The 25,511-nt window shown below is 38.6% G+C and overlaps 1 protein-coding gene across 3 annotated transcripts in view; it reads left to right on the forward strand.

Moving 5' to 3' along the window:
• The window catches only part of Slc4a10 (solute carrier family 4 member 10), a 179,051-nt gene that overhangs the window by 95,287 nt on the left and 58,253 nt on the right, over positions 1-25,511 (forward strand). For all 3 annotated transcript variants that reach the window (XM_052181141.1, XM_052181140.1, XM_052181142.1), the window contains 6 exons: positions 3,657-3,744; positions 13,574-13,720; positions 20,459-20,559; positions 23,836-24,010; positions 24,556-24,689; positions 25,075-25,320. In XM_052181141.1, the coding sequence (XP_052037101.1) occupies positions 3,657-3,744; positions 13,574-13,720; positions 20,459-20,559; positions 23,836-24,010; positions 24,556-24,689; positions 25,075-25,320 (891 nt within the window). The remainder of the gene's footprint in view (positions 1-3,656; positions 3,745-13,573; positions 13,721-20,458; positions 20,560-23,835; positions 24,011-24,555; positions 24,690-25,074; positions 25,321-25,511) is intronic.

Genomic DNA, 25,511 nt, shown 5'->3' on the forward strand with positions numbered 1-25,511 from the left:
ATTCAAGCATTTTTCGTGTTTATATAATTATTCATTTTAGGCAATGGCAATATTTTAATACAATTTTTTGGTAGATACTTGACCAGAAATGAGTGCATTACCCATAAGCCTAATGTTTCTTGTTTATAAGCATGGGGAGTGCTTTTAAAATTAGTCTACCTTCCCTCCTCCTTCTAAAAATTCATATGTCATTTTAGGCATGCTCCTCATCTATACAGGTCAATTTAAAGTTTTTCAAAGATTAATTTGAACTATGTGTTCAAGAAAGAGGATCATATATGTGTGTAGTCCCAACCAAAAGGATCATGGTTTTTAGGGCTTGGCTTTGTCTGGTTAGGCCTTCAATGCATGGGAATAGCTTATGTGGGATCAAATGTTTCATGCTTCAGCCCCAAGACAGCTGTTCTTTAATTCCCAGGATCTGAAGAATCGTTGGTAGTCAGTCATACGATGAAAATGGCTGATTCTGGCTAAAAGGTCAATATTCATTTGCTTATCTGAACTTTTTTCTATTTAATTATACATTGAAACTAATAGGTAATGATAATATAAGCTGAGTTCTGTTATTATTGATTCATGTTTTAAAGATATAAGGGTGCTTGTGAATAAAGCTGAGAAAAGGAAATGAAAAATAGAGTATTAACATTGTCATGTTAGGTTCATACTGCTTTATCTGGGACGTGTCCTTCCTTCTCCCCTGATGCCATTTCACCTGATATTATGCACACTGGACATGGTCTAGCCACAGCTAAGCCTGTTTGCTAAGGGACATTGACAGAGTTGAGACATGCAGCTGCTGTGCCAAGTGGGTTTAGAAAATAATTTTCCTCCTTCTTGGGCATCATTTGATATGTGAAATGTGTCTTGTCTTACTCCAAGCTTCTGGGCTAATATCCACTTACCAGTGAGTGCATACCATGTGTGTTCTTTTGAGATTGGGTTACCTCACTCAGGATATTTTTTCCAGTTCAAATGATGCCCAAGAAAGTGAAAGAATAAAGTATGGATACTCTAGTCCTTCTTAGACAGGGGAACAAAATACCCACAGAAGGAGATACAGAGACAAAGTGTGGAGCAGAGTCCAAGGGAAAGACCATCCAGATACTACCCCACCTAGGAATCCATCCAATATGCAAATGGTCCTATATATATAGGACCATCCTAAATCCTGAGTTACAAAACTCAGACACTACTATCGATGCCCACAAGTACTTGCTGACCATAGCTAGATATAGTTTTCACCTGGGAGGATCTGCTAGTGCATGACAAATAAAGAGGGGGACACTCTCAGCTAGTCATTGAACTGAGCACAAGGTCCCCAATAGAGGAGCTAGAGAAATGACCCAAGGAGCTAAAGGGCTTTGCTGCGCCATAGGAGGAACAACAATATGAGCCACCCAGTACTCCCTGAGCTCCAGGGACAAAACCATTAACCAGATAGTACACATGGAGTTAGTCATGGCTCCAGAGGCATAGGCAGCAGAGGATGGCCTTGTTAGACACCAAAGGGAGGAGAGGCCCTTGGTCCTGGAAAGGCTCATGCAGCAGTGCAGAGGAATACCAGGACAGTGAAGCAGGAGGGGGTTGATTGGGGGAAGGGTGAGGGGAGATGGCTTATAGGATTTTTAGGAAAGAGGGGAACCAGGAAAGGGGACAACATTTGAAATGTAAATAAAAAATATATCTAATAAAAAACGGTAAAAGAAAATTTTCTTCTATAAACCTTTGACTATAACTCAAAACATAACACATATTATACCACAGTTTGGTGACAGATAAGTTATCCAGGAAATAGGGAATAGCAGAAGCAGGAAAAGCCTCATTCTGTAAGGACCCTGTGTACTAGAGTGGCATTCAGTTGTAGCAGCCGTCTGCCTTGGTCTGAGTGAGAAACCTCATTGCCATTAACGTTATAGAAGTAAGTTTCTGTTTATCCCATTGAAGGTTACTGATATACATGCCAACTTTTAATTAAAACTTGGAAGATAAGCTGAGTATATTATAAGAATATAATTGTGTGGACAAGGCTATATATTTCTACATGTAAACTACAGGCTATTAAGAATGTCTAGAAAACTGGGATTCTGATTTCATGTTTCAGGTTTACAAATTGCAGAGATACCATAGTAATGTAAAATTCCCATACAGTCGGATACTCCCATCTTACCACTAACAAAGGTGTTTGGATACATATAAGTAAATACGATCTGCTTATCACACACATGGTTTCTGTTTTTAAAAGGAAAGGAAAGGAAAGGAAAGAAAAGTTCTCAGGAGTAGACTATAGCCTTAAGAAAGCTATATACCTTCACTTTGAAAAGTCTCAGGCTTAAGTGACCTCATTCATACTGATTCAGCAAAGCATGAATAGAGACAATTAAGACAAATTTGGGACACTATGGAGCCACCGTGTAGGGATTCAAAACACCAAGCTATTTATTTAAGAAAGATGAGAAATGAAAGACAATTAAAATAAAGGATAAAGAAAACCATCTGTGAACCTCAATTATCCTTTCTTAGGAGGTAAAAAGGCATGACATGATTATAAAAGCAATATACAATAATATCAGAAAATATGTTTTAGGACTTTATAAATAGCGTATGCAGTAGAAACTTTAAAAATAGCAAGATAAAGGTTAGAAACTTTTCAGAAGTAATATAGTTGTTAAAACTTCTGACACCACATTCAACTATTCTTGTTTTTTATATATTACACATATATATTACATATGAACACATGTGCATACATACACACACATACACACACATATTGACATGCCACACACACAGAAACACACACATGCACATGCACACATAAACACACCCCCCAAAATGGATACAATCACTCACACACACACATACACACACACACTCACATGCACATGCACACAGGCACACATGCACAGACACAGACATACACATATGCACTGAGAACAGAATTTTATGGGTTCAATTATAAATGATAGAAAATTAATGTTATATATAATCTCTAAGATTGTATAATAGATGCTTCATATAAAACATAATCACTAACATTTACAGCTAACTAACTACAAACTATAGCAAATAGAGTTATCCTTATTAATGTAAACCATTTGATAAATGAATACTACCAGAATACTACTGCAACATAAATGGAACACATTAATTTTCATACGTTTTTGTTTTGCCTAACTCTACTTTTTTCTCTGCCTAACTATTTTTAAGTCCTAGCAGTTTTTATGTTCAATAAAAATGTGTATACAGTGACTAGATGTTAATATGTTCTCTCTTAATGTATAATATTATATCACTTTTCTTCCACTTGGTCTTCATTTTATGTACTAGTGAACTTTTTGACTTCCTATTCAGAGAGATTCAAGTTTTCTATTATCCTCTTCTAAGGATTATAATCTTTAAAATTCCTGGTCGCAAATTCATAGGCTATATAGACAGCTAAAAACAGAAATCCTAGTGATAAAAACAAACCAGCATTCCCATTGCTTGAGGATTTTGTGCTGAAGTTTCAATCATAGAACATTTCAAAATCATAATGAACTGTAAAAATGTTTCATATTAAAATCCTCATTTTGACTAATTTCTTTGAGAGGAGGGGTTCTGTTCTAAGGTGGTTATTATTACATTTCTATCTTGAATTTTTTTCTTCTTAATTACAGATTTCTTTTCATCCTTCTGGGACCCCTAGGAAAGGGTCAGCAGTATCATGAGATTGGCAGATCGATTGCAACCCTAATGACTGATGAGGTATTTGTCCGTGTTTCTAAGGAATAGTTCCCGTACAAGATACACCTAAATTTGGAAGTCTATTTCATAACAGTTTTCTGGGAATTACATTTCTGTGTATCGAATCGCATTTTCCTAAATTTTCACTACCACTTTCCTTGAGAAAAATTTGTTTGTATAAATTAAAACTAGGAATAATAATAATTTGGGGGAGCTTACATGTAAAAACTGTTTCACATTTACAGTAGTTATTTTTCCACAGTACATATGCCAACACTATAAGCATTGATTATATGTTAATAGTACTGAAAATTTGTTTATGGTATAACTGATTTGCTATCTAAATAAAAAATAGTAAATGTATAGAATACATAACACCAGAAGGTGGACAAAGTCTGCAATCCCTCTACAGTTGCCTGATGTTTGTGTGTGTGTGAGTGTGCATGCATGCGTGCCAGTGTGTGTGTGTGTGTGTGTGTGTGTATGTGTGCATGCACACACACAGATTGTAGATTAATTATAAGGGGTGGCTGATCTCTATTATATAAATATATTTCTTTTTTTTTTTGAACGTATTTTTTTTATTCGATATATTTTTTATTTACATTTCAAATGATTTCCCCTTTTCTAGCCCCCCACTCCCCGAAAGTCCCATAAGCCCCCTTCTCTCCCCCTGTCCTCCCACCCACGCCTTCCCACTTCCCCGTTCTGGTTTTGCCCTATACTGCTTCACTGAGTCTTTTCAGAACAAGGGGCCACTCCTCCTTTCTTCTTGTACCTCATTTGATGTATGGATTATGTTTGGGGTATTCCAGTTTTCTAGGTTAATATCCACTTATTAGTGAGTGCATACCATGAGTCATCTTTTAAGTCTGGGTTACCTCACTTAGTATGATGTTTTCTAGCTCCATCCATTTGCCTAAGAATTTCATGAATTCATTGTTTCTAATGGCTGAATAGTACTTCATTGTGTAGATATACCACATTTTTTGCATCCACTCTTCTATTGAGGGATACCTGGGTTCTTTCCAGCATCTGGCAATTATAAATAGGGCTGCTATGAACATAGTAGAGCATGTATCCTTATTACATGGTGGGGAATCCTCTGGGTATATGCCCAGGAGTGGTATAGCAGGATTTTCTGGAAGTGAGGTACCCAGTTTTCGGAGGAACCCCCAGACTGCTTTCCAGAGTGGTTGTACCAATTTGCAACCCCACCAGCAGTGGAGGAGTGTTCCTCTTTCTCCGCACCCTCTCCAACACCTGCTGTCTCCTGAATTTTTACTCTTAGCCATTCTGACTGGTGTAAGGTGAAATCTCAGGGTTGTTTTGATTTGCATTTCAAATGACTAATGAAGTTGAGCATTTTTTAAGGTGCTTCTCCACCATCCGAAGTTCTTCAGGTGAGAATTCTTTGTTTAACTCTGTACCCCATTTTTAATAGGGTTGTTTGGTTTTCTGGAGTCTAACTTCTTGAGTTCTTTATATATATTGGATATTAGCCCTCTATCTGATGTAGGATTGGTGAAGATCTTTTCCCAATTTGTTGGTTGCCGATTTGTCCTTTTGATGGTGTCCTTTGCCGTACAGAATGAGGTCCCATTTGTCAATTCTTGATCTTAGAGCATACGCTATTGGTGTTCTGTTCAGAAATTTTCTCCCTGTACCAATGTCCTTAAGGGTCTTCCCCAGTTTCTTTTCTATTAGCTTCAGAGTGTCTGGCTTTATGTGGAGGTCCTTGATCCATTTGGATTTGAGCTTAGTACAAGGAGACAAGGATGGATCAATTCGCATTCTTCTGCATGCTGACCTCCAGTTGAACCAGCACCATTTGTTGAAAAGGCTATCTTTTTTCCATTGGATGTTTTCAGCCCCTTTGTCGAGGATCAATTGGCCATAGGTGTGTGGGTTCATTTCTGGATCTTCAATCCTGTTCCATTGATCTGTCTGCCTGTCACTGTACCAATACCATGCAGTTTTTAACACTATTGCTCTGTAGTATTGCTTGAGGTCAGGGATACTGATTCCCCCAGAATTTCTTTTGTTGCTGAGAATAGTTTTAGCTATCCTGGGTTTTTTGTTATTCTAGATGAATTTGTTAATTGCTCTTTCTAACTCTGTGAAGAATTGAGTTGGGATTTTGATGGGTATTGCATTGAATCTGTATATTGCTTTTGGCAAAATGGCCATTTTAACTATATTGATTCTGCCGATCCATCAGCATGGGAGGTTTTCCCATTTTTTGAGGTCTTCTTCCATTTCCTTCTTCAGAGTCTTGAAGTTCTTGTCATAAAGATCTTTCACATGTTTGGTAAGAGTCACCCCAAGATACTTTATACTGTTTGTTGCTATTGTGAAGGGGGTCATTTCCCTAATTTCTTCCTCAGCCTGCTTATCCTTTGAGTATAGGAAGGCCACTGATTTGCTTGTGTTGATTTTATAACCTGCCACTTTGCTGAAGTTGTTTATCAGCTGTAGGAGTTCTCTAGTGGAGTTTTTTGGGTCACTTAGGTAGACTATCATGTCATCTGCAAATAATGATAGTTTGACTTCTTCCTTTCCAATTTGTATCTCTTTGACCTCCTTATGTTGTCAAATTGCCCGAGCTAGTACCTCAAGTACAATATTGAAAAGATAAGGAGAGAGGGGGCAGCCCTGTCTAGTCCCTGATTTTAGTGGGATTGCTTCAAGTTTCTCTCCATTTAGTTTGATGCTGGCTACCGGTTTGCTGTATATTGCTTTTACTATGTTTAGGTATGGGCCTTGAATTCCTGTTCTTTCCAAGACTTTAAGCATGAAAGGATGCTGAATTTTGTCAAATGCTTTTTCAGCATCCAATGAAATGACCATGTGGTTTTGTTCTTTGAGTTTGTTTATGTAGTGGATTGCATTGATGGATTTCCGTATATTGAACCAACCCTGCATTCCCGGGATAAAGCCTACTTGATCATGGTGGATGATCGTTTTGATGTGTTCTTGGATTCGGTTGGCAAGAATTTTATTGAGTATTTTTGCATCGATGTTCATAAGGGAAATTGGTCTGAAGTTCTTTTTCTTTGTTGTATCTTTGTGTGGTTTTGGTATCAGCGTAATTGTGGCTTCGTAGAAAGAATTGGGTAGTGTTCCTTCTGTTTCTATTTTGTGGAATAGTTTGAAGAGTTTTCCTCCTATTATTCTTTGCAGAGCTGGGTTTGTGGAAAGATATTGTGTAAATTTGGTTTTGTCATGGAATATCTTGGTTTCTCCATCTATGGTGAATGAGAGTTTTGCTGGGTATAGTAGTCTTGGCTGACATTTGTGTTCTCTTAGAGTCTGCATGAGATCTGCCCAGGATCTTCTAGCTTTCATGGTCTCTGGTGAGAAGTCTGGTGTGATTCTGATAGGTCTTCCTTTATATGTTGCTTGGCCTTTCTCTCTTACTGCCTTTAATATTCTTTCTTTGTTTAGTGCATTTGGGGTTTTGATTATTATGTGACGGGAGGTATTTCTGCTCAGATCCAGTCTGTTTGGAGTTCTGTAGGCTTCTTGTATATTCATAGGCATCTCTCTCTTTAAGTTAGGAAAGTTTTCTTCTATAATTTTGTTGAAGATATTTGCTGGCCCTTTCTGTTGTAAATCTTCACTCTCATCTATACCTATAATCCTTAGGTTTGGTCTTCTCATTGTATCCTGGATTTCCTGGATGTTCTGGGATACAAGCTTCTTGCATTTTACATTTTCTTTGACAGTTGAGTCAATGGTTTCTATGGTATCTTCGGCATCTGAGATTCTTTCTTCCATCTCTTGTATTCTGTTGTTTATATTTGCATCTATGGCCCCTGATTTCTTCTCAAGGTTTTCTATCTCCAAAGTTGTCTCCCTTTGTGATTTCTTAGTTGTTTCTACTTCTGTTTTTAGGTCCAGGATGGTTTTGCTCAGTTCCATCATTTGTTTGTCTGTGTTTTCCTGTAATTGTTTAAGAGATTTTTGTGTTTCCTCTTTCATGACTTCTGTCTGTTGACTCAAGTTCTCCTGCATTTCTTTAAGGTTTTTTTTTTTTTTGCCTTTCTTCTTTATTAGCTTCTATCTCTTGGGCCTTATTCTCCTGCATTTCTTTAAGTGTTTTTTGTGATTCCATTATACGGGTTTCTAGCTTATTCATGTTCCCCTGTATTTCTTTAAGAGATTCATTCATGTCCTTTTTGTGTTCTTCTAGCAGCATCATGAACAGTGATTTTAAATCCAAATCTTGTTTCTCTGGTGTGTTGGCATAACCAGGACTTGCTGATGTTGGAGAGTTTGGTTCAGATGCTGCCATATTGCCTAGATTTCTGTTAGTAGCATTCCTGCGTTTGCCCTTTGCCATCTTGTTCTCTGGAGCTAATTGGTCTTGTCTCCGGCTGGTGTTTCAGCCTCCTGAGAGGCTCTAGGGCTATTTCTGCAACACTGGAGGGCAGGGTTTCCCCTGTTGCAGATTGCTGATGTGCTTTCCTCCTCTTGGGTGCCCTTGCAGCCCTAGTGTTCTTTGCCCCAGATTGTGTCTGTGAGCCAAAGGGTGCCCGTTTGCTCCTTCAGGGAGTGCTGAGGCTGTATGCTGCAGGGACCTTTTCTGGGTGCTGATCTCTCTGCTGGGCAGCGGAACTCCCAACCGGGTTGGTGCACACAAGGCTAGCCTAGCTGCTCAGGCCCTGAGTCTAGGCAAAAGCCTGGCAGGCCAAGGTCCGAGCAAAGTTCCCCTCAGCTGTGAGTGTTAATTGGGTCTGTCTGGTGGCTAGGATGGTGGCGTGCGCGCGCTCCCTGAGAGTGCTGGGAGAGTCTGCTGGGCTAACAACCTCCTGGCCAGGTCAGCACACAGATGGCCCACCGAGCAGCCCAGGGCCTGGGGGCAGTCCAGGGCCTGACCGTCTGAGACCCCTGCTATGTCCGCCTCGGGCTATGCCTGTTAGCTGGTTTGGTTTTGCCTGCTAGGTCTCTCTGGCTTCCAGTAGGCAAAATGGCGGTGGTGCGCAAACCGGCCCGGATAAACAACCTCCTGGCCGGGTCGGCACACAGATGGCCCACTGAGTAGCCCAGGGCCTGGGGGCAGTCCAGGGCCTGACCGTCTGAGACCCCTGCTATGTCTGCCTCAGGCTATACCTGTTAGCTGGTTTGGTTTTGTCTGCTGGGTCTCTCTGGCTTCCAGTAGGCAAAATGGAGGTGGCGCACGCTGGGCCCAGACAAACAAGCTCCTGGCTGGGTCGGCACACAGATGGCCCACCTAGCAGCCCAGGACCTGGGGGCAGTCCAGGGCCTGACCATCTGAGACCCCTGCTATGTCCGCCTCGGGCTATGCCTGTTAGCTGGTTTGGTTTTGCCTGCTAGGTCTCTCTGGCTTCCCTTAGGCAAAATGGCGGTGGCGCGCTGGCCCAGGGGAAAAAACCTCCTGGCCAAGTTTGCACCCCGGTGGCCCCCTGATCAGCTCAGGGCCTGGGTACAGGCCAACGCCCGTCGGGCTTAGACCCCCCCCCCCCCCCGCGATGTTGGTCTCGGGTTATATTTGTGTACCTCAGTCTTATTTCTCTGGCGACCGAGAACCAATATGGAGGCCTCGTATCTGACTGGCGGGAGGCAGAGTTCTGATGTGGCTTCTGTGTGGTGAAAGGCGCGGTAAATCCTCCACTGCTCGCAGCCTGGCTGGCCAGCGATGGCCAGTGGTCGTGGGCGCAGGGTCTGCCTGGACCCTGTCCACTTGGTTCTACTGCTGATGGCCCTTCCTCTGGATCAGCCGCTGCTGCTGCTGCTGCTGCTGCTGCTGCCACTGCCTAAATATATTTCTCTGTAACAAAAACACACAGATATTTTGGTTTATAAAATATGTCATTAGCTTCTCAAAGATATATAGACTCAAAACTGTAAGATCTTAAAAATCAGAAGCTATGACACCTTTAACCATGTGTGGCTGATTAAACAAGATGTAACAAGAACAATACCAATAAATATGTTAACATGAAAGAAAGTAATCTCAGGGCTGCTATCCCTCTATCCCTAAACACAGAACTACAGGCAGCTAAGGACTGCTCAGAGAGATGTGAGAAGAGGAGGGAGAGAGGTGAGAGAAATACAGAGACAGAGAGAGATAGAGACAGACAGAGAGAAGGGAAAGGAGATAGAAAGAGAGACACACAGAGAGACACACACAGAGAAAAAGACAGTCTTTTTCAGAGCTGGCCTTGGCTATCCAATGCCAAGTGGTCATCTCTGAAAATGTACATACAAGGAACTCAGCAGGCTGTATTAATATATTTACTCATTATATACAGGCAGCAATAATAATCTTTATAAATAGGTCTTGAATTTGAAAGGAAGCATGTGGAAAATGTTGGAGGGAGGAGATGAAGTCTTGTTAATTTATTCAAGTATATTAGATATGAATTACGTATCAGCACTTATGGTAGATAAAAATAGGGACAAAAGCTTTTTCCTTCATTAACCCCAATTATTGAAAGGCAGAAGGACACTGAAGCTAAACATACAATACATGGGAATAAGTGTTACAGAAGAAATCACGAGAGCAGTGGATGGAGACGGAGTTGGGGCATGCATGGCTTTTAAGCTAAAGAGAGGACTTGGGGGAGGGGGTCAAGACAGGGTTTCTCTTTATAGCCCTGGCTGTCATGGAACTCACTCTGTAGACCAATCCGGCCTTGAACTCAGGAATCCACCTGCATCTGCCTCCCAAGTGCTAGAATAAAGGCATGAGCCACCACTGCCCAGTTAAGTAGGACTTTTGATCCAACAATGAACAAGGACAAAGGTTTGAGATAGGAACATTCCTAGAGCTCTCAGAACATTTAGAGCAGAAATGCTTAGGAGGAATGTTGCCAGAGAGAACTGGTATATCACCAAGACCTTCGGTCGACTTGGGAAACAAGTCAAGGGTTTGAGTGAACCCCAAAGTTATCCTTCACTCTTCCTACTCATTTCACACCTACATTCCATCTATAAGTGAATCTTTCAGACTCAGCGCTATATACAGAATCCTGCAGTGTCTCACATTCCTCACAGCCGTGTCTCTGTGTTTTTCTCTAGTTTTTGCTATTATCACAGGGTCCCCACCATTGCATCAGTCTGTTATACAAATTATCTTTCTGCCTTTGTTTCATTTTGCTAGTAATACAATGGTTAGAGAAATTCCTCTTCTGCTCAAAACCCTAATGACCTCCTATCTCATTCAGAGCACGAGTTTACAAGGAACTGGAGTTCTTCCATGTCTCCCCAGCTCTTGTCTCCTGCTTACACCCCAGGAGTTTGCCCCTTGCTGTTTTCAAACATGGCAAACATGCTCTGCATTTGCAGGTCCCTTAGTCTGGAATGGTTTAATTCCTGAAAGCAAGGCTTGGATTCCTAAAATCTTTGCTAAAAAAAAAAATCACCAAAGGCTCCTTAATTACTGTGTTAAAAGTAGCAGCACTTCACTTTCATGTCGTATCTTTCCTATAGTGCTTTCTACTGTCCACTAAATGTATAGTCGCTTATAATTTTCTTCTCTCCCACCACACTAAAGTATGAGCTTCACTAAGGTGTGTTCTTGGGTTTGTTCTTTCCCATATCCCTTACATCTAAATTACTTGGCATGCATTTATTGAAGACATGTTCAGAGCTCATTTTAACAGCTAAAATAGACATTACACTAATTATGTAATTAATAATTAATTCTTGGAAATAGTGACAATGACAGAAACTGCAAGGACAGGTATTGGGAGAATATTGAAACATCTACTCTTGCTTGAGAAGGAGCCTGGGAATTCGGAGAAAGTATACCAGGTTAGCATGTAAAGTTCACAGAGAATTTAACGGACATGAAAGAATGAATGGGGAAACTAGTGATGGAAAAGCAATAGTAAATCTGTTTATAATTTAAAACCAATGGATTGTGGTATTCATCTTAGGGGTTCTTTAAAGCAAAGAGTTGGCAGCTCTGGGTAAATTGACTTTTTCTTTTCTGTTGAAGGCAGGACAGAATCATGTGATCTGCAGAAGCATTTTTTTTTCATTAAATGAGATCACATCAAGAAAGATTTCAAGAGAGTTGCTAATAGTAGGAAAAAATAAAGTTAATTAAGGAAAATTATGATTCTTTAAATTGTTTTAAAGTATTTTTAAAATTAAACTGCAATATATCACTTAGTCCAATTCCCTTTTCTTTCTCCAATTCCTTTTTCTATCAAACTCATGGCCTCTTACATATGTATAAATACCTAAGTCTGTGACTACAACCTGCAGAGTTCATTTAGTGTTACTTGTGCGTATATTATTCAGGGTCAATCTCTTAATATTGAATAATTAATTAGTGGGCTGATGCCTGAGAAGGACATTTTCCATTTGCCATGGTTATTTGTCTACGTGTGGGATCCTGTAAGATGTAAGATATCCTCTCCATGTTATCTGTCTATTGATGTTGTTCTTCTTCAGGTCTTATTGAGGTATCTTGTGTGAACTTTTTTTGCCATTTCTAAAAGACAGCAATGAAGCCTTTACATCAGTTTGTGGAGAAAAAAAAAAAAGCTGTTTTGGCAAAAGTCTGGGTTATTTGGGGGATATTATAGGACTCCTTTTAGCCAACAAATCAATTAGATGTAACCCAACCCTAGGATTGGAAGCTTCATTTTGTGACAAGATATGCCTAGTGGGAGGGGGGGGCTCTGCCTTACTGGTGATTTCACTTAGATCACCTTCATATATGTATATGTATGACCAAGAGTGCTACAGCTAGATCTCCAGGTAGATAGCTTTCCATCTTCCCAAAGAACCACCACACTGATTTCCCTGGTCCCTATACAAGTTTACCTTCACACCGCAGTGGAGGAGTGGCCCCCTTTCTCCACATCCTTTCCAGCAAGAGCTGTCATTTAAGTTATTGATTGTAGCCGTTCTGACAAGTGTAAAGTGGAATCTCAAAGTACTTTTAATTTGCATTTCCTCAATGGCTAAGGATGCTGAATATTTCTTTAAGTGTTTCTCAGCCATTTGAGTTTCCTCTATTGAGGATTCTGTTTGAATCTTTACCCCAGTTTTAAATTGGGTTATCCAGTTTTGATATTGTTTTTTGAGCTCTTTATATATTTTGGGTATTAGCCCTCTATAAGATGCAGAGTTGGTGAAAATCTTTTCCAGTTCTGTAGGCTGCCACTGTCTGATTAACAATGTCCTTTGTTATATAAAAGCTTTTCACTTTCGTGAAGTCCCATTTATTAACTTTTATCTTAGTGTTTGTGCTAATAGTGTTTTGTTCAGAAAGTTTATTCCTATGTTAACGAGTTCAAAGCTACTTTTTTCCATCAAGTTCAGTGTATCTTGTTTTATGTTGAGGTCTTTGATCCATTTGGAGTTTAGTGCATGGTGAGAATCTATTTGGATTCTTTTACATGCAGCCATGCAGTTTGACCAGTACTATTGGTCGAAGATACTATCTTTTCCCACTGTGTGTATTTAACTTCTTTATGTTAAAAATAAACACATGTCCATGGGTGTGTGAATTTATGTCTGCATCTTCAACTTGATTCCATTGACCAACATGTCTGTTCATGTGCCAGTACCTTGTTATTTTTATTATGATGGCTCTGTAGTACAACTGGAAATCAGGATGGATGATGATACCTCCTACAGGTCTTTGATTAGTCAGGATTGTTTAGGCTATCTGGGTTTTTTATATTTCCCATATGAAGCTGAAGTTTTTCCTTTCAAGGTCTGTGAAGAATTGTGTTGTAGTCCTGATGGCAACTGCATTGAATCTGTATATTGCTTTCGGTAGGGTGACCAGTTTTATTGTATTAACTCTACTAATCTTTTTCATAGCTTATTAAAAAATATGTCACTGCCTTTTCTTCTGTAGGTGTTTCATGATGTGGCTTACAAAGCTAAAGACCGCAATGACTTGGTGTCAGGAATTGATGAGTTTCTGGATCAGGTGACTGTTCTTCCTCCTGGAGAATGGGACCCAAGCATACGAATAGAACCTCCCAAAAATGTCCCTTCCCAGGTGGGTATGTTTGAAAGCACCTTGACAGTTGACAGTTTGTTTTTCTTTAAATTCAGGCTCCTAAAATAAGGCAATGTACTATAAAGTATCAAATGATTTAATTTATTCCAATAAAGCAACAGTATTAATTTCAAAAATGTTCTTGATACAACCTAATGTAGTGAGAAATTTAGCATTTTGATCATGAACCACTAAATAAGTTTCATGTGTCTGCAAATATTTCAGTACTAACCCAAAGATATTAAATTTTATAACAGCATAAAATATGACCGGAGATAAATTTCATTATTTTCACTGTTTTGAAAGTTGACACGGATTTGGGAAAACTCAAAGGAGGATTAATCATATTTTGTAAAAACTCTGCTAATCACAGTGAAAACTGAGAAGTTTTTCATCCTGATTTTTATGTTTCTATTCTTTTATGCATGGCCTACATGTTTGTAAAAATTCTGCAAATGAAAATCAAATGCATATTTTACATATCCTATATTACAGAAAGAAAGAATAGGAGAATTGTTAATGCTTAGAGCATTTTCTTATCTCTGGCATGACTGTTGAAAATGGTGGCCAAATGTCTTCAACTCTCTTCATATTGCCTCTCAGTTCTTCTGGACTCTCCCTCCCACATTCTTGTGGTCCATGTCTTTGGGCCTTGTTTCCACAAAGTCCAGCCACATCTCACTCTGATGTTCTGACTGAAGTGAGAGCAGGGCCTACTGACGCAATGCTGAACTTAGATTTTCAGGTTTGTTAGAAGTGAACAAACTGGGAAGTATATTATAAACCATGAATATGTAAAAAAAAAAAAGTCATGCTAACTCCTCTGTCAACTTCAAAGCATAATATTAATATCTCAGGCCTGTGTTTTTATTTTGAAGTCTTTTACCATTATTAAAATCTATTTACTTTCTTAACAATTGCCATTTTGTAGATGTGTAACTGAAACCATATAACAAGTTTCTCCACTATTAAAGGAAAAGCCGTGGCACAGAGAGTGCTTGTGAAGGCTTTTTCATTTCTCTACTCAAACATGTCTGCACTAATGATATTAGAAATCATGTTACACTCATTAGAAGGGCAACAGCTCATGCTGGCTAGAATGTGGTGCTTTCTAAAGTAATATAAATAAGCCTCTTATTAATGGCATTTGGGAAAGTTTAGTGAAAATATTAAGATATTGAGAGTAAGGGTTTGTAATTCTTCAAATATCCAATTATTTTTAATGTAGTTTGGTTTTGATGAATCGTGGTTTTGAGGCAAGGTAAATGAGGAAAATCTGTATTTTTTATTTTTTTAGGAATTAGCAGGATAATAGGAATTAGCAGATTTCAGGTATTATGAGGTATGATAATACAAAGGACATTGAATTGGGAATTATATCTAGGTTCTGCCATTGTGTATTTGTCTGACCATGAGTGAGTACTTTATTCTCCCAGTATGGATGCTTTGTTTCAGAACTGCTCAACAGAATCTGTCCAGTAAAGGAAGCATTCTTTAGTGATGGTCTCTGATCACCAAGCTACTGTTAAACATTAGTAATGTGGCTACTGCAGTTAACAAATTTATTTTTTATTTTAATTAACTTGAATTTGTATGGACATGTGGTTAAAGCCTATTAGATAACAAGATATTATACAGTAAGTATGAATTTAGATATATACTGTATCCTTCATTATTAATATTAATATTTTAAAACTACATGCTATATTTAAATACAATATAATATCAGCTATGTTTTCTTTCATTAAGGTACCAAAATGAATTAGTGTATATTAAACACCTTGAATTCACCCTCATTTAAATAATATTACCCTCGACAAATATTTTTGCGATTTTTATTCTTTTTTTCTTTATTTTTTTTTATTCGATTTATTTTTTTATTTACATTTCAAATGATTTCCCCTTTTCTGGCCCCCCACTCCCCAAAAGTCACATAAGCCCCCTTCCCTCCCCCTGTTCTTCCATCCACCCCTTCCCACTTCCCTGTTCAGGTTTTGCCCTATACTGCTACACTGACTCTTTCCAGAACCAGGGGCCACTCCTCCATTCTTCTTGTACCTCATTTGATGTGTGGATTATGTTTTGGGTATTCCAGTTTTCTAGGCTAATATCCACTTATTAGTGAGTGCATACCATGATTGATCTTTTGAGACTGGGTTACCTCAGTATGTTCTCCAGCTCCATCCATTTGTCTAAGAATTTCATGAATTCGTTGTTTCTAATGGCTGAATAGTACTCCATTGTGTATATATACTACATTTTTTGCATCCATTCTTCTGTTGAGAGATACCTGGGTTCTTTTCAGCTTCTGGCTATTAATAAATAGGGCTGCTATGAACATAGTGAAGCACATATCCTTATTATATGCTGGGGAATATAATCCTCTGGGTATATGCCCAGGAGTGGTATAGCAGGATCCTCTGGAAGTGATGTGTCCAGTTTTCTGAGGAACTGCCAGACTGATTTCCAGAGTGGTTGCACCAATTTGCAACCCCACCAGCAGTGGAGGAGTGTTCCTCTTTCTCTACATCCTCACCAACACCTGCTGTCTCCTGAGATTTTAACCTTAGTCATTCTGACTGGTGTAAGGTGAAATCTCAGGGTTGTTTTGATTTGCATTTCCCTAATGACTAATGAAGTTGAGCATTTTTTAAGATGCTTCCGACGTTCTTCAGGTGAAAATTCTTCTTTGTTTAGCTCTGTACCCCATTTTTAATAGGGTTATTTGGTTTTCTGGGGTCTAACTTCTTGAGTTCTTTGTATATATTGGATATTAGCCCTCTATCTGATATAGGGTTGGTGAAGATCTTTTGTGGTTTTCATTCTTTTTGAAATGTACAGATGTCAGCATTTTAAAATACATTTTCTTTTCAGTTAAAAAAAAAAAAGAACAACCTGTCATCTCAAATGATGTGCCTGAAATTCTCCTTTAAGCTCTTATGTCCATCATTGAAATCACTGTCTTACATGTTCCTTCCTCTTCTTTGCTCTCTTCATGTATTGTGCTTGGTTGTCAAAACCACAGCTCTCTAAGCATCCCGCTTTTTGCTGTTTGGCACACTGTCACTGCCAAAGCAGAAAAGAAGTGTGGCTTTATGGGCTAGCTTCCCATCATTTAATGGCCACATAGCCCAAGCGAACCCTTAATGTTCTGCATTCATCGTCGCGTCCTTCCCAAGTCCCGCCATTCATCTCTCACCCTGCGCTCTCTCAACATTTCAACATAACCTCTGTGACCCTCGCTGCCACATGTTTACTGTTTTTCCGTTTCATGGAAAGAAATGAGACCAGTCCTTCCCTGCATCCCTTGTGGTGACAGTAAGCATTCCAGCTGTGCACCAGGCCCAGCTCTGTGCATCTACTTGAGGACTTTGCTCTGCCAAATACCCTCTCTCATGGTTACATCAGTCCTTCCTTCTGTGTTATCACTACAATCAAATATTGTTAAGTCATAAATACAAAGTAACTGCTTTGATATCATTACTGTTGTCAGTCAGTTGCACATTTTTGCTTTCATGTGCAATAGAATGTTATAAAGGAGTTCTCTATAATATGTATCTCTACTACCTTTTCTACATTTCCCTATAAATACCTATGTCAGTTGGTATCACCCTTTACTTCAATAAACCAATTGTTGCCACGAGTGCCATCCACAATGATAAAACTGTAGGAACTCATTGGTCTATATTGCACTTAGCACATGCATAGTAAGTTGATAGAGTTGATAATGCCCTTATCCTGAGTGTATTCTCTTGGCTTAGTTTCTAGCACAGTTCCATGGTGTTCCTACAGCCTCATAGGTCGGTTTTACCAGTCTTCTTTGCTCGCTCTTCATCTTTTCTCTGATTTATGTTGAGACTAAAATTTAGGCCATAACCAGGGTCTCTCTAGTTACATTTCACTCTATCTATACTCAAGCTCTTGGTGATATCATCCAATCTTAGAATGTTAAATCTTTTTCCAAATTTATTTTCTAAACTGAAATCAAGCGTTATTCATCTGCCTATCCTATGTGTCTACTTGAATATTTGATAATTTAAGCCAAATTGAATATAGTCTCATTTCTTTGTATTTCTCTTTTCTTGTAATTATAATTTTAAGCTAAGCAACATATATTTTAAGAGTATATAAGAATCTCTGAGTTTTCCTCAAAATCAACTGTATTTGTATCTTTCCATGGTTAAATAGTTATATTCTTACAATTGATTGGGCCCAAGCCATCCAGTATCCCATCTTGAACCTTATATATATTCTTCCAGAGAATTCTGATGGCTCTGCCTTCTGTCTTTATCCATAAACATATTATTTCTCTCTGCGACCACCCCAATTCAACTTTCCATCACCATTCCTTCATTTGGGTTTCTGAAATAGACCCTTAACTCATTGCTTCATTCTATGCCCTATAATCTCTCCTCAACCTCACAGTCAAACTAATTCCAAGTTCTGTTATAGTATTTCTATCCTCAAGCATTTGTAAATATTTCTTATTTGATGGGAAAAAAAGCCAGAGAGATATAGTGGATGCTTGAGTCTCTACACACCTCCTCTTTTTCTATGAATGTATATTTTCTGCTTTCTTTTGTCCTGGTGTCATTCAAATCTTCCAGCCATTCTTCTCCTTAAGACTATGGCACTGGTTGGTCCTCATTCCTTGTTTTCTTCAGGTTATTCAGCATGCCTGATTCTCTCACCTCCATCAAGTTTTCCTATGTGGCCCTTTCCACAGAGCCTGTTTGAACACTCAGTTCATAAGTGCTGCTCCTTCCTTGCCTCCCAGTCCCCTCAGACACCTTGTGCTCTGGGTGAGAGTTTTTATTTTTTTCCATAATCTCGTTTTTTCTAATCTACTGTAGAATTAAATATTTCAATTTATGCCCCGGCCTGCGGGGGTTTTTGACAGGGGACCCTAGGAGAAAAGGGCAGAGAAACAGAGACAAGAGACGCGAAGAAGAAGGCCAAGACCAACTTTGTTCAAGGCCCCAAAAACTGTGTTTTCTCAGGAAACTTATACAGGCAGGGGAAGAAGTAAGACAAGTGGGATTCTTCATGTAGCCCGGGCATTCTGCCAAGGTGAATCTCTGGCAGCTGTAAGATGTTTTCTTCTTTTGGGAGGGCACAGTAACCATCAACCACCCAAGGTCTGTAGCTGAGAAGTCAAAACCTAAGCCTATCCTTAAAATGAACTCTAAACATAAAGTAAGGTCAGTTTGGCTCCCAGGAAATTTATCTTTTCTTTATTTCCTATAGAATATATGGTCTACACGCCTAATTTATCTACTGGTGTACTTTAAGGGTATTTCACACATTAAAAAACATTCAAAATGCATGTGTTTGGTTCAGAACTTAAAATGGATTCTATTTCTTCAGAATATTGACTTTTATAAGCATTAAATTTTTCAATGTTTTTCTACTCCTTGAATAAACATGTGCTTTAAAATGGTTAATATCTTATTTATCATCTATTTTATCAAAAATAGATGATATACCTTTTTATACAAGTTTATGCAACTTTTTAAGTGTATAAAGCAAAAGTTAAATTATTCAAAGGGGATTATTTCCACAGAAGACCATATATTATTCCTTGTTTTCTGAGAGCTGTAGAAACTATGATGACATGTTTCCCTAGGTGACTAGAAGTAAGTGATGATGGCTACTCTGAAATCATTTATATTTATTATTAAATATCTTATATTTACCAGTGAAGATAAGCCCTTCATCAGTCAATATATATCTTCTCTTATTTCTAAACCTTAATCTAGTTCATATTTCCATATATCTATTGGAATTGTAGAAATACTAACTCATGAACTTTCCTATATTGTGCTTAATACAAAAATCATTTCATCATGTGTGAAACACATATTAGTATCTAAATGTCCTATTGAATATAAGATAAACTAACTTATCAATCTGTGCTTCATAGTTATTCTATTTTGGAATGACAATCAAGTACAAGTTTTATTATATAACTTAAAAGTTTCTCTATAATTCCTTTACATACTTTTAAATACATTGATAAAAATCTAAGATGACCAGAGAAGGAATTTTTAGGGAGGACTTTCTGATTTATTTTTCTTTCAGATATCTCTGTCACTAGAAAAATATGTGGAATAAGCCTGAGGAAAATGACACTCACATAAACCTCAGTTAATTTGCCAATGCTTCGAACAGAGACTTCCTTATGTAATAGTAATTGTGTTTGTGAGGCCTGAAGACTTAAATCATAAATTATCCCTTTCTAGAAAGACATGATCTAGAGAAATGGAGGTAACAATGCTTAAAATAGTGAAAATGTAGAGAAATTTTCTTTCTCCTTTTTCTTTTCTGATAGAAATTGAATTCTGGCCTTAGACGCAATAGACAAGCACCTTTTGAGTGAGCTGTGTGTATCCCATCTCTAGAACACTGACATTTTCTGCTTACCTTTGCAACTATAGCATCTATATCAATGTATGGTACAAAATAGGGTACCCAAAAACTATTAAGTGTAAAACTTAAAAAATGCCCATCACTCATCTTGTTAGTCCACACTAAAGAATAGGCACTGTTCTCATCCCCAATGATGTGGGAAGAATGAAAGCCTTAGCAGATTGGAGGCCTTTTCAAAGGTTAAAGAGCCACTAAGCACAGAACCTGTGATCTTAACCGTTCTACACATGGCTTCACAGGGAAAATATTATTTTTGTAATTAATGCATAGCATTGCAACAAAATATATACCAACAAAAATTCCCTGCAGGAGAAAAGGAAGATTCCTGCTGTACCAAATGGAACAGCAGCTCACGGCGAGGCTGAGCCACACGGAGGACACAGTGGACCTGAACTCCAGCGGACTGGGAGGTTAGTGGCAGCCGTGTCGGGGAACTTACATGCTGTCCTATCTGTCAGGAATTGTTTCAAGATCTAATTTTTTATACATTTAATATCTACTTTTTGAGAGTGAAATGCCAATTAATTTGATTTCTCTGAAGTGAATAATGATTGTCACTTCTGTTAAAACAGAACAGTGGCTACACCATTCCATCTTATTCTAGTCTTTCATTTTATGAAGCATGAAATGCATTCACAGAGACTTAGAACGAATAAGAAAACTGTCAGTTGATGCTTCCAAAACAGCTTGTTGAAAGCCTTTAGTTCAAGATGGAAATAAAACTAAATACCAAGAATTAAGTCCTGTAGACCTTACCTCATTAGATGCTAGTATGCTGTATATAATGGTATTTTTTATTATTATGCCTGTGATTTGAAAGAGCTATATGATTTATTTTTCTAATCATACACCTTTGAAGAGATGAAAGCTTCAATTTATTTCATAAAATGTTTTTTATGGGTTTTTGACAGCTTGTCTTTCTGCAAGCAATGTGTGAGGAGAAAATCAGAACCCTTGGGTGGATGTCTCTTCAGGGAGCTTGTGTGGACAGCCTCCCTATAATTAAAGACAGTTGCCAAGGCTTTGTAGGATTGGTGGCCCTCCCTTGGGCCGTTTTCTGTACTGCTTGCAGTGTGCCCACTGCTGACTCCCCAGTTCCTGACAACCCTGCATTCTCCTGTGCTTCCCTTTATTGCTGTTTGTCTCTGAAGAAATGTCCTTTAACATCTTCCTTGGCTTCATACTGATTTTCAGATGGTTCAAGTGTTTCCTTTTCCCTTCCCTGGAAGCTATATACTCATTCTGTTTGCTTTCATACTTTCAAATACTGCCTTTTTTATTTTTGATGGTATATGCTTTTTCTTTCCCTCTAAGGTGTAACATGCCACATAGCTTAGATTTTTTTTCAAGTTCACTTTTCCTTACTCCTTCCTAAATCCTCCCAGGTCACCAATATCCGGTATCTTCGCTTCTCCAGAGTTCTCCCACAGACTCTGTGGCTGACATGACTTGAAGTTTCCATTACTCATCTGCTCTCCTGGAATTGCTGGTGTACATCTGGGCTGCTCTTGCACTGTTCTTCTGTAATGAACTCCCACTTCTGGATTTAGATCTTTACCGATAAAAGCACATTTATTACACAGCTATCTAACAACTATTCAAACTGATGTATGCTTGAATAAGTGATTAATTACACAGCAGTGGGCTAATGAAATGCTATCAAAACTATAAATATTAATTACTAATTAATAGCTCATAACTATCTCAAATTATTTTTAGAAATAGGTAGAATATAAATCATAAATGAATGCTTAGCTTAGTGGAATAAATCTACTTCGAACTGTGACTTTGAAAAGGTAATATATTATTCAGAAATAGAAACTATACAGCATTTACACACATGTTTTGCAAAACGCATTTAGAGAGACCTTATGTACGGTTTGTATGTGTATGCAACCTATGTGTTCTCTGACAGCATCTCTGAGTTTCAGATGTCCCTTTGTCTCAGAATTTTACTTGAAGAAATCACTAGACAGTGATTTTACACTCATATACCATTAGATAGCTACTAATAGACAACTATTATGTCTCTATCTGATCAACAGAATTAAGGGCTAGTGAGATGGCTCAGTGCCAACCCTGGTCACCTGAGTTATCCCTAGAACCTACACGGCAGAAGGAGAGAACTGACTCTTTCAAATTGTCCCCTGACAAGCCCCACAAACATACATACAGAAAATAGATAAAAACAGTTATTTTGAGCATAATTTCACAGTAAAATAGAACTTGGTTCTTAAGAAAGCAATCATTTTTGAGATAACATTAAAATGAGCATTCTTCAGGTGGCGGTGGTGGTGCACGCCTGTAATCCCAGCACTTGGGAGGCAGAAACAGGCGGATTTCTGAGTTCGAGGCCAGTCTGGTCTACAGAGTAAGTTACAGAACAGTCGGAGCTACACAGAGAAACACTGTCTCGAAAAAACAAAACAAAGCAAAAAAAAAGAAGAAGAAGAAGAAGAAGAAGAACATTCTTTTCATAAAATAACAAAAGTTTAATTTTTATGATCCAAGAATATTCAGCATAGTATTGGCGTTTAGAAACCTTACAGGTTTTGCTTTACCGCCTTTTTTGATGCATGGCTTTGCTGTATATTTCAGATTGGCCTCAAACTCAGAATCCTGCCTCCTGCCTCTGGAGTTCTGGGCTTATTGGCATGTGCCACCCTGTCCAGCTTTTAAAATATTTTTCATCATTAACATTCGTGTAAAAACCATATTGTAGTCTTACATTAAGATCGCATCTTTATTCCATGAAATGAAATACACTTTCACTAGCAAATGTTAAATCTGAATGTCATCAGCAAATATTCAAATAATGAGAAAATCTACTTATTAGTGTTTTTATTCCTAATATGTTAAAGAACATTAGTGCTCAGATCTTAAGCATCAATTTACAATCTAAAACAACTGACCCAAATACATATCCCTTTGAAGTGTTTCAGAGTGTTTCCTTTGTCATATTTGGAATAAGTGAATTATTTCCAGAAAAAGCCATCATTATCATGTGATTGATAGGTGTTGGAATTTGTGTCAGCAGTAGTAGATAAAAATAGCATTTATCTAGTTTGGTTATATTGGATTACCTCTTTAATTTCTTGAAACTAAAAATAACCTCTGAGTCTGTCTCTATTGGATGTGTTATCCACATGTTCATTTAGTTGTCTTCTTAGAGGGTCGTTTTTATTGGTAGAGGAACTAGGTGCCTGGAGTTATGATTAAACAGTTTTATTTTCTTTAGGGTGATATTCACAGAGACCAGTTGTCTCTCCGTCTCTCATGTTCCACCATGCTTAATTAAGTGCAAAATATTTAAAAAAACACAAATAAACAACAACAACCAAAAACCCTACTTCAGTAGACAGTGAAGGCCCTTGTTTATTGTTAATAAAGGAATGACACAGAGATTGGGATCTCTCATTATTTGAAATTTGATTGATGAATCCCTGATGAGTGCTTGAGAAAGCCTGAAGATTTTTCTTTAGTTGTAAGAACAAATATTTGGGGTAGTGTAGTTACGCAAAGCTGTTCCTGTAGGTCATCATAATGAAATGTGGTAGTCTAATGTGGGGTCTCATCTCTGCGGATGGAAATGTGGCTGTGACGGGGCGGCAGGGCAAATGAACGTTCTGACTGACAAGCCTTTTATCTTTGGGTTTCACTCTTGTGTCCCCTGCCCCATGTCTTAGGATTTTTGGGGGACTTATATTAGATATCAAAAGAAAGGCTCCATTCTTCTGGAGTGACTTCAGGGATGCTTTCAGCCTGCAGTGTTTAGCATCATTCCTGTTTCTCTACTGCGCATGTATGTCTCCTGTCATCACATTCGGAGGACTGTTGGGAGAAGCAACCGAAGGTCGCATAGTATGTATTGTTCTTTCCTTTGGACCTTAATCTGTCTAAGACTTGTAGTTATGTTCGTGAGCCTTGGGTTTTGGATTTCTGGAGAGATTTGATCCATGGCCCAGAAGATTAACTTTCTATGAACTTCCTGGATGGATAGTGGAGATGGTTATCTCAGAACAGAACATCTTGCAAACACTAATTTTGAGCGTTGTGCAAGGCTATGGCCTGATGCCATGCCTCGACCTACAATTCTAGGTCAGTTTTAGGTTGAGTCCACTTTTCAAAACTCTGAGTCATGCTTCTGTTGAGACACTGATTTTGAAAATATTTAAATATTTTGTAAAGCAATAAAAAATGAAACAGGAAGGTATAGATTATACTTCCCAGTTACGTTAACAAGTTTTTGACCCCCACGGGCCATTTTCTCAGCCTTACATTCTACACAGGTTTCTAGGAGTAACACAGTGAAGGGTAAGAATGTGAAATGCTTATCTGAAATGCTTTTATCTGTCACAGTTGCTGCCTGTGCAGCTGAGGTAATAGACCCATTCATATTTTTTCAGAGTGCGATCGAATCACTCTTTGGAGCATCTATGACCGGGATAGCCTATTCTCTCTTTGGTGGACAGCCCCTGACCATATTAGGCAGCACAGGACCTGTTTTGGTGTTTGAAAAGATCTTGTTTAAATTTTGCAAGTAAGTATTGGGACTCTTAGCTTCTGTATACCTGTTCACCGCTCTGCTCTTTTATTTCTTCATCCAACATCATCGCTGTTGGAGGTCTGCAGGGAGAAGTGAATTCATTCAGCTTGCCATTTTTGTTTCTATGAGAATGCAGGAAAAGTTAAAATATTTGGGTGTATACTGTGCATGTAATATTTACAATAAACAAGATTCACTTTAAGTGCTAAGAAATCCCTTTTAGTTTGTCCCCTTAGATTTCTGTACAAAATCCTGAGCTCAGAGAGCCGTGGGATGTGATATTCCATACTTTCGCTTCCTGATTTAGGCTTGTTTCCTCTTGTTTAAATGCTATCAAGCCTTAAAACGACCTTCTTCCCACCCTTCCTCTTTCTCCTAGAGAATACGGGCTGTCGTACTTGTCCTTACGGGCCAGCATTGGGCTCTGGACTGCAACACTATGCATCATACTTGTGGCCACCGACGCAAGTTCCCTTGTCTGCTATATCACCCGGTTTACTGAGGAAGCTTTTGCTTCTCTTATCTGCATCATTTTTATCTACGAAGCCCTGGAGAAGTTGTTTGAGCTCAGCGAAGCCTATCCAATCAACATGCACAATGATCTGGAACTGCTGACACAATACTCGTAAGTAGTCCAGCTCGCACTCCTGGCTGCCAGACTGCTCTGCTCACAAATAATGCTATTGCTTAAGAAATATGAAGACCTTACTCAGCAGAGAGTGGCCTTGAAGTGTTCCATGACCTACACCCTGGTCTTTTAGAGGCAAGTAGGATTTTAAGTCACCCAGTGAGCCCCACATCGGATTCTTGTGTTCT

This window comes from Apodemus sylvaticus, chromosome 5, assembly GCF_947179515.1.
Source record: "Apodemus sylvaticus chromosome 5, mApoSyl1.1, whole genome shotgun sequence".
Classification (NCBI taxonomy): Eukaryota; Metazoa; Chordata; class Mammalia; order Rodentia; family Muridae; genus Apodemus; species Apodemus sylvaticus.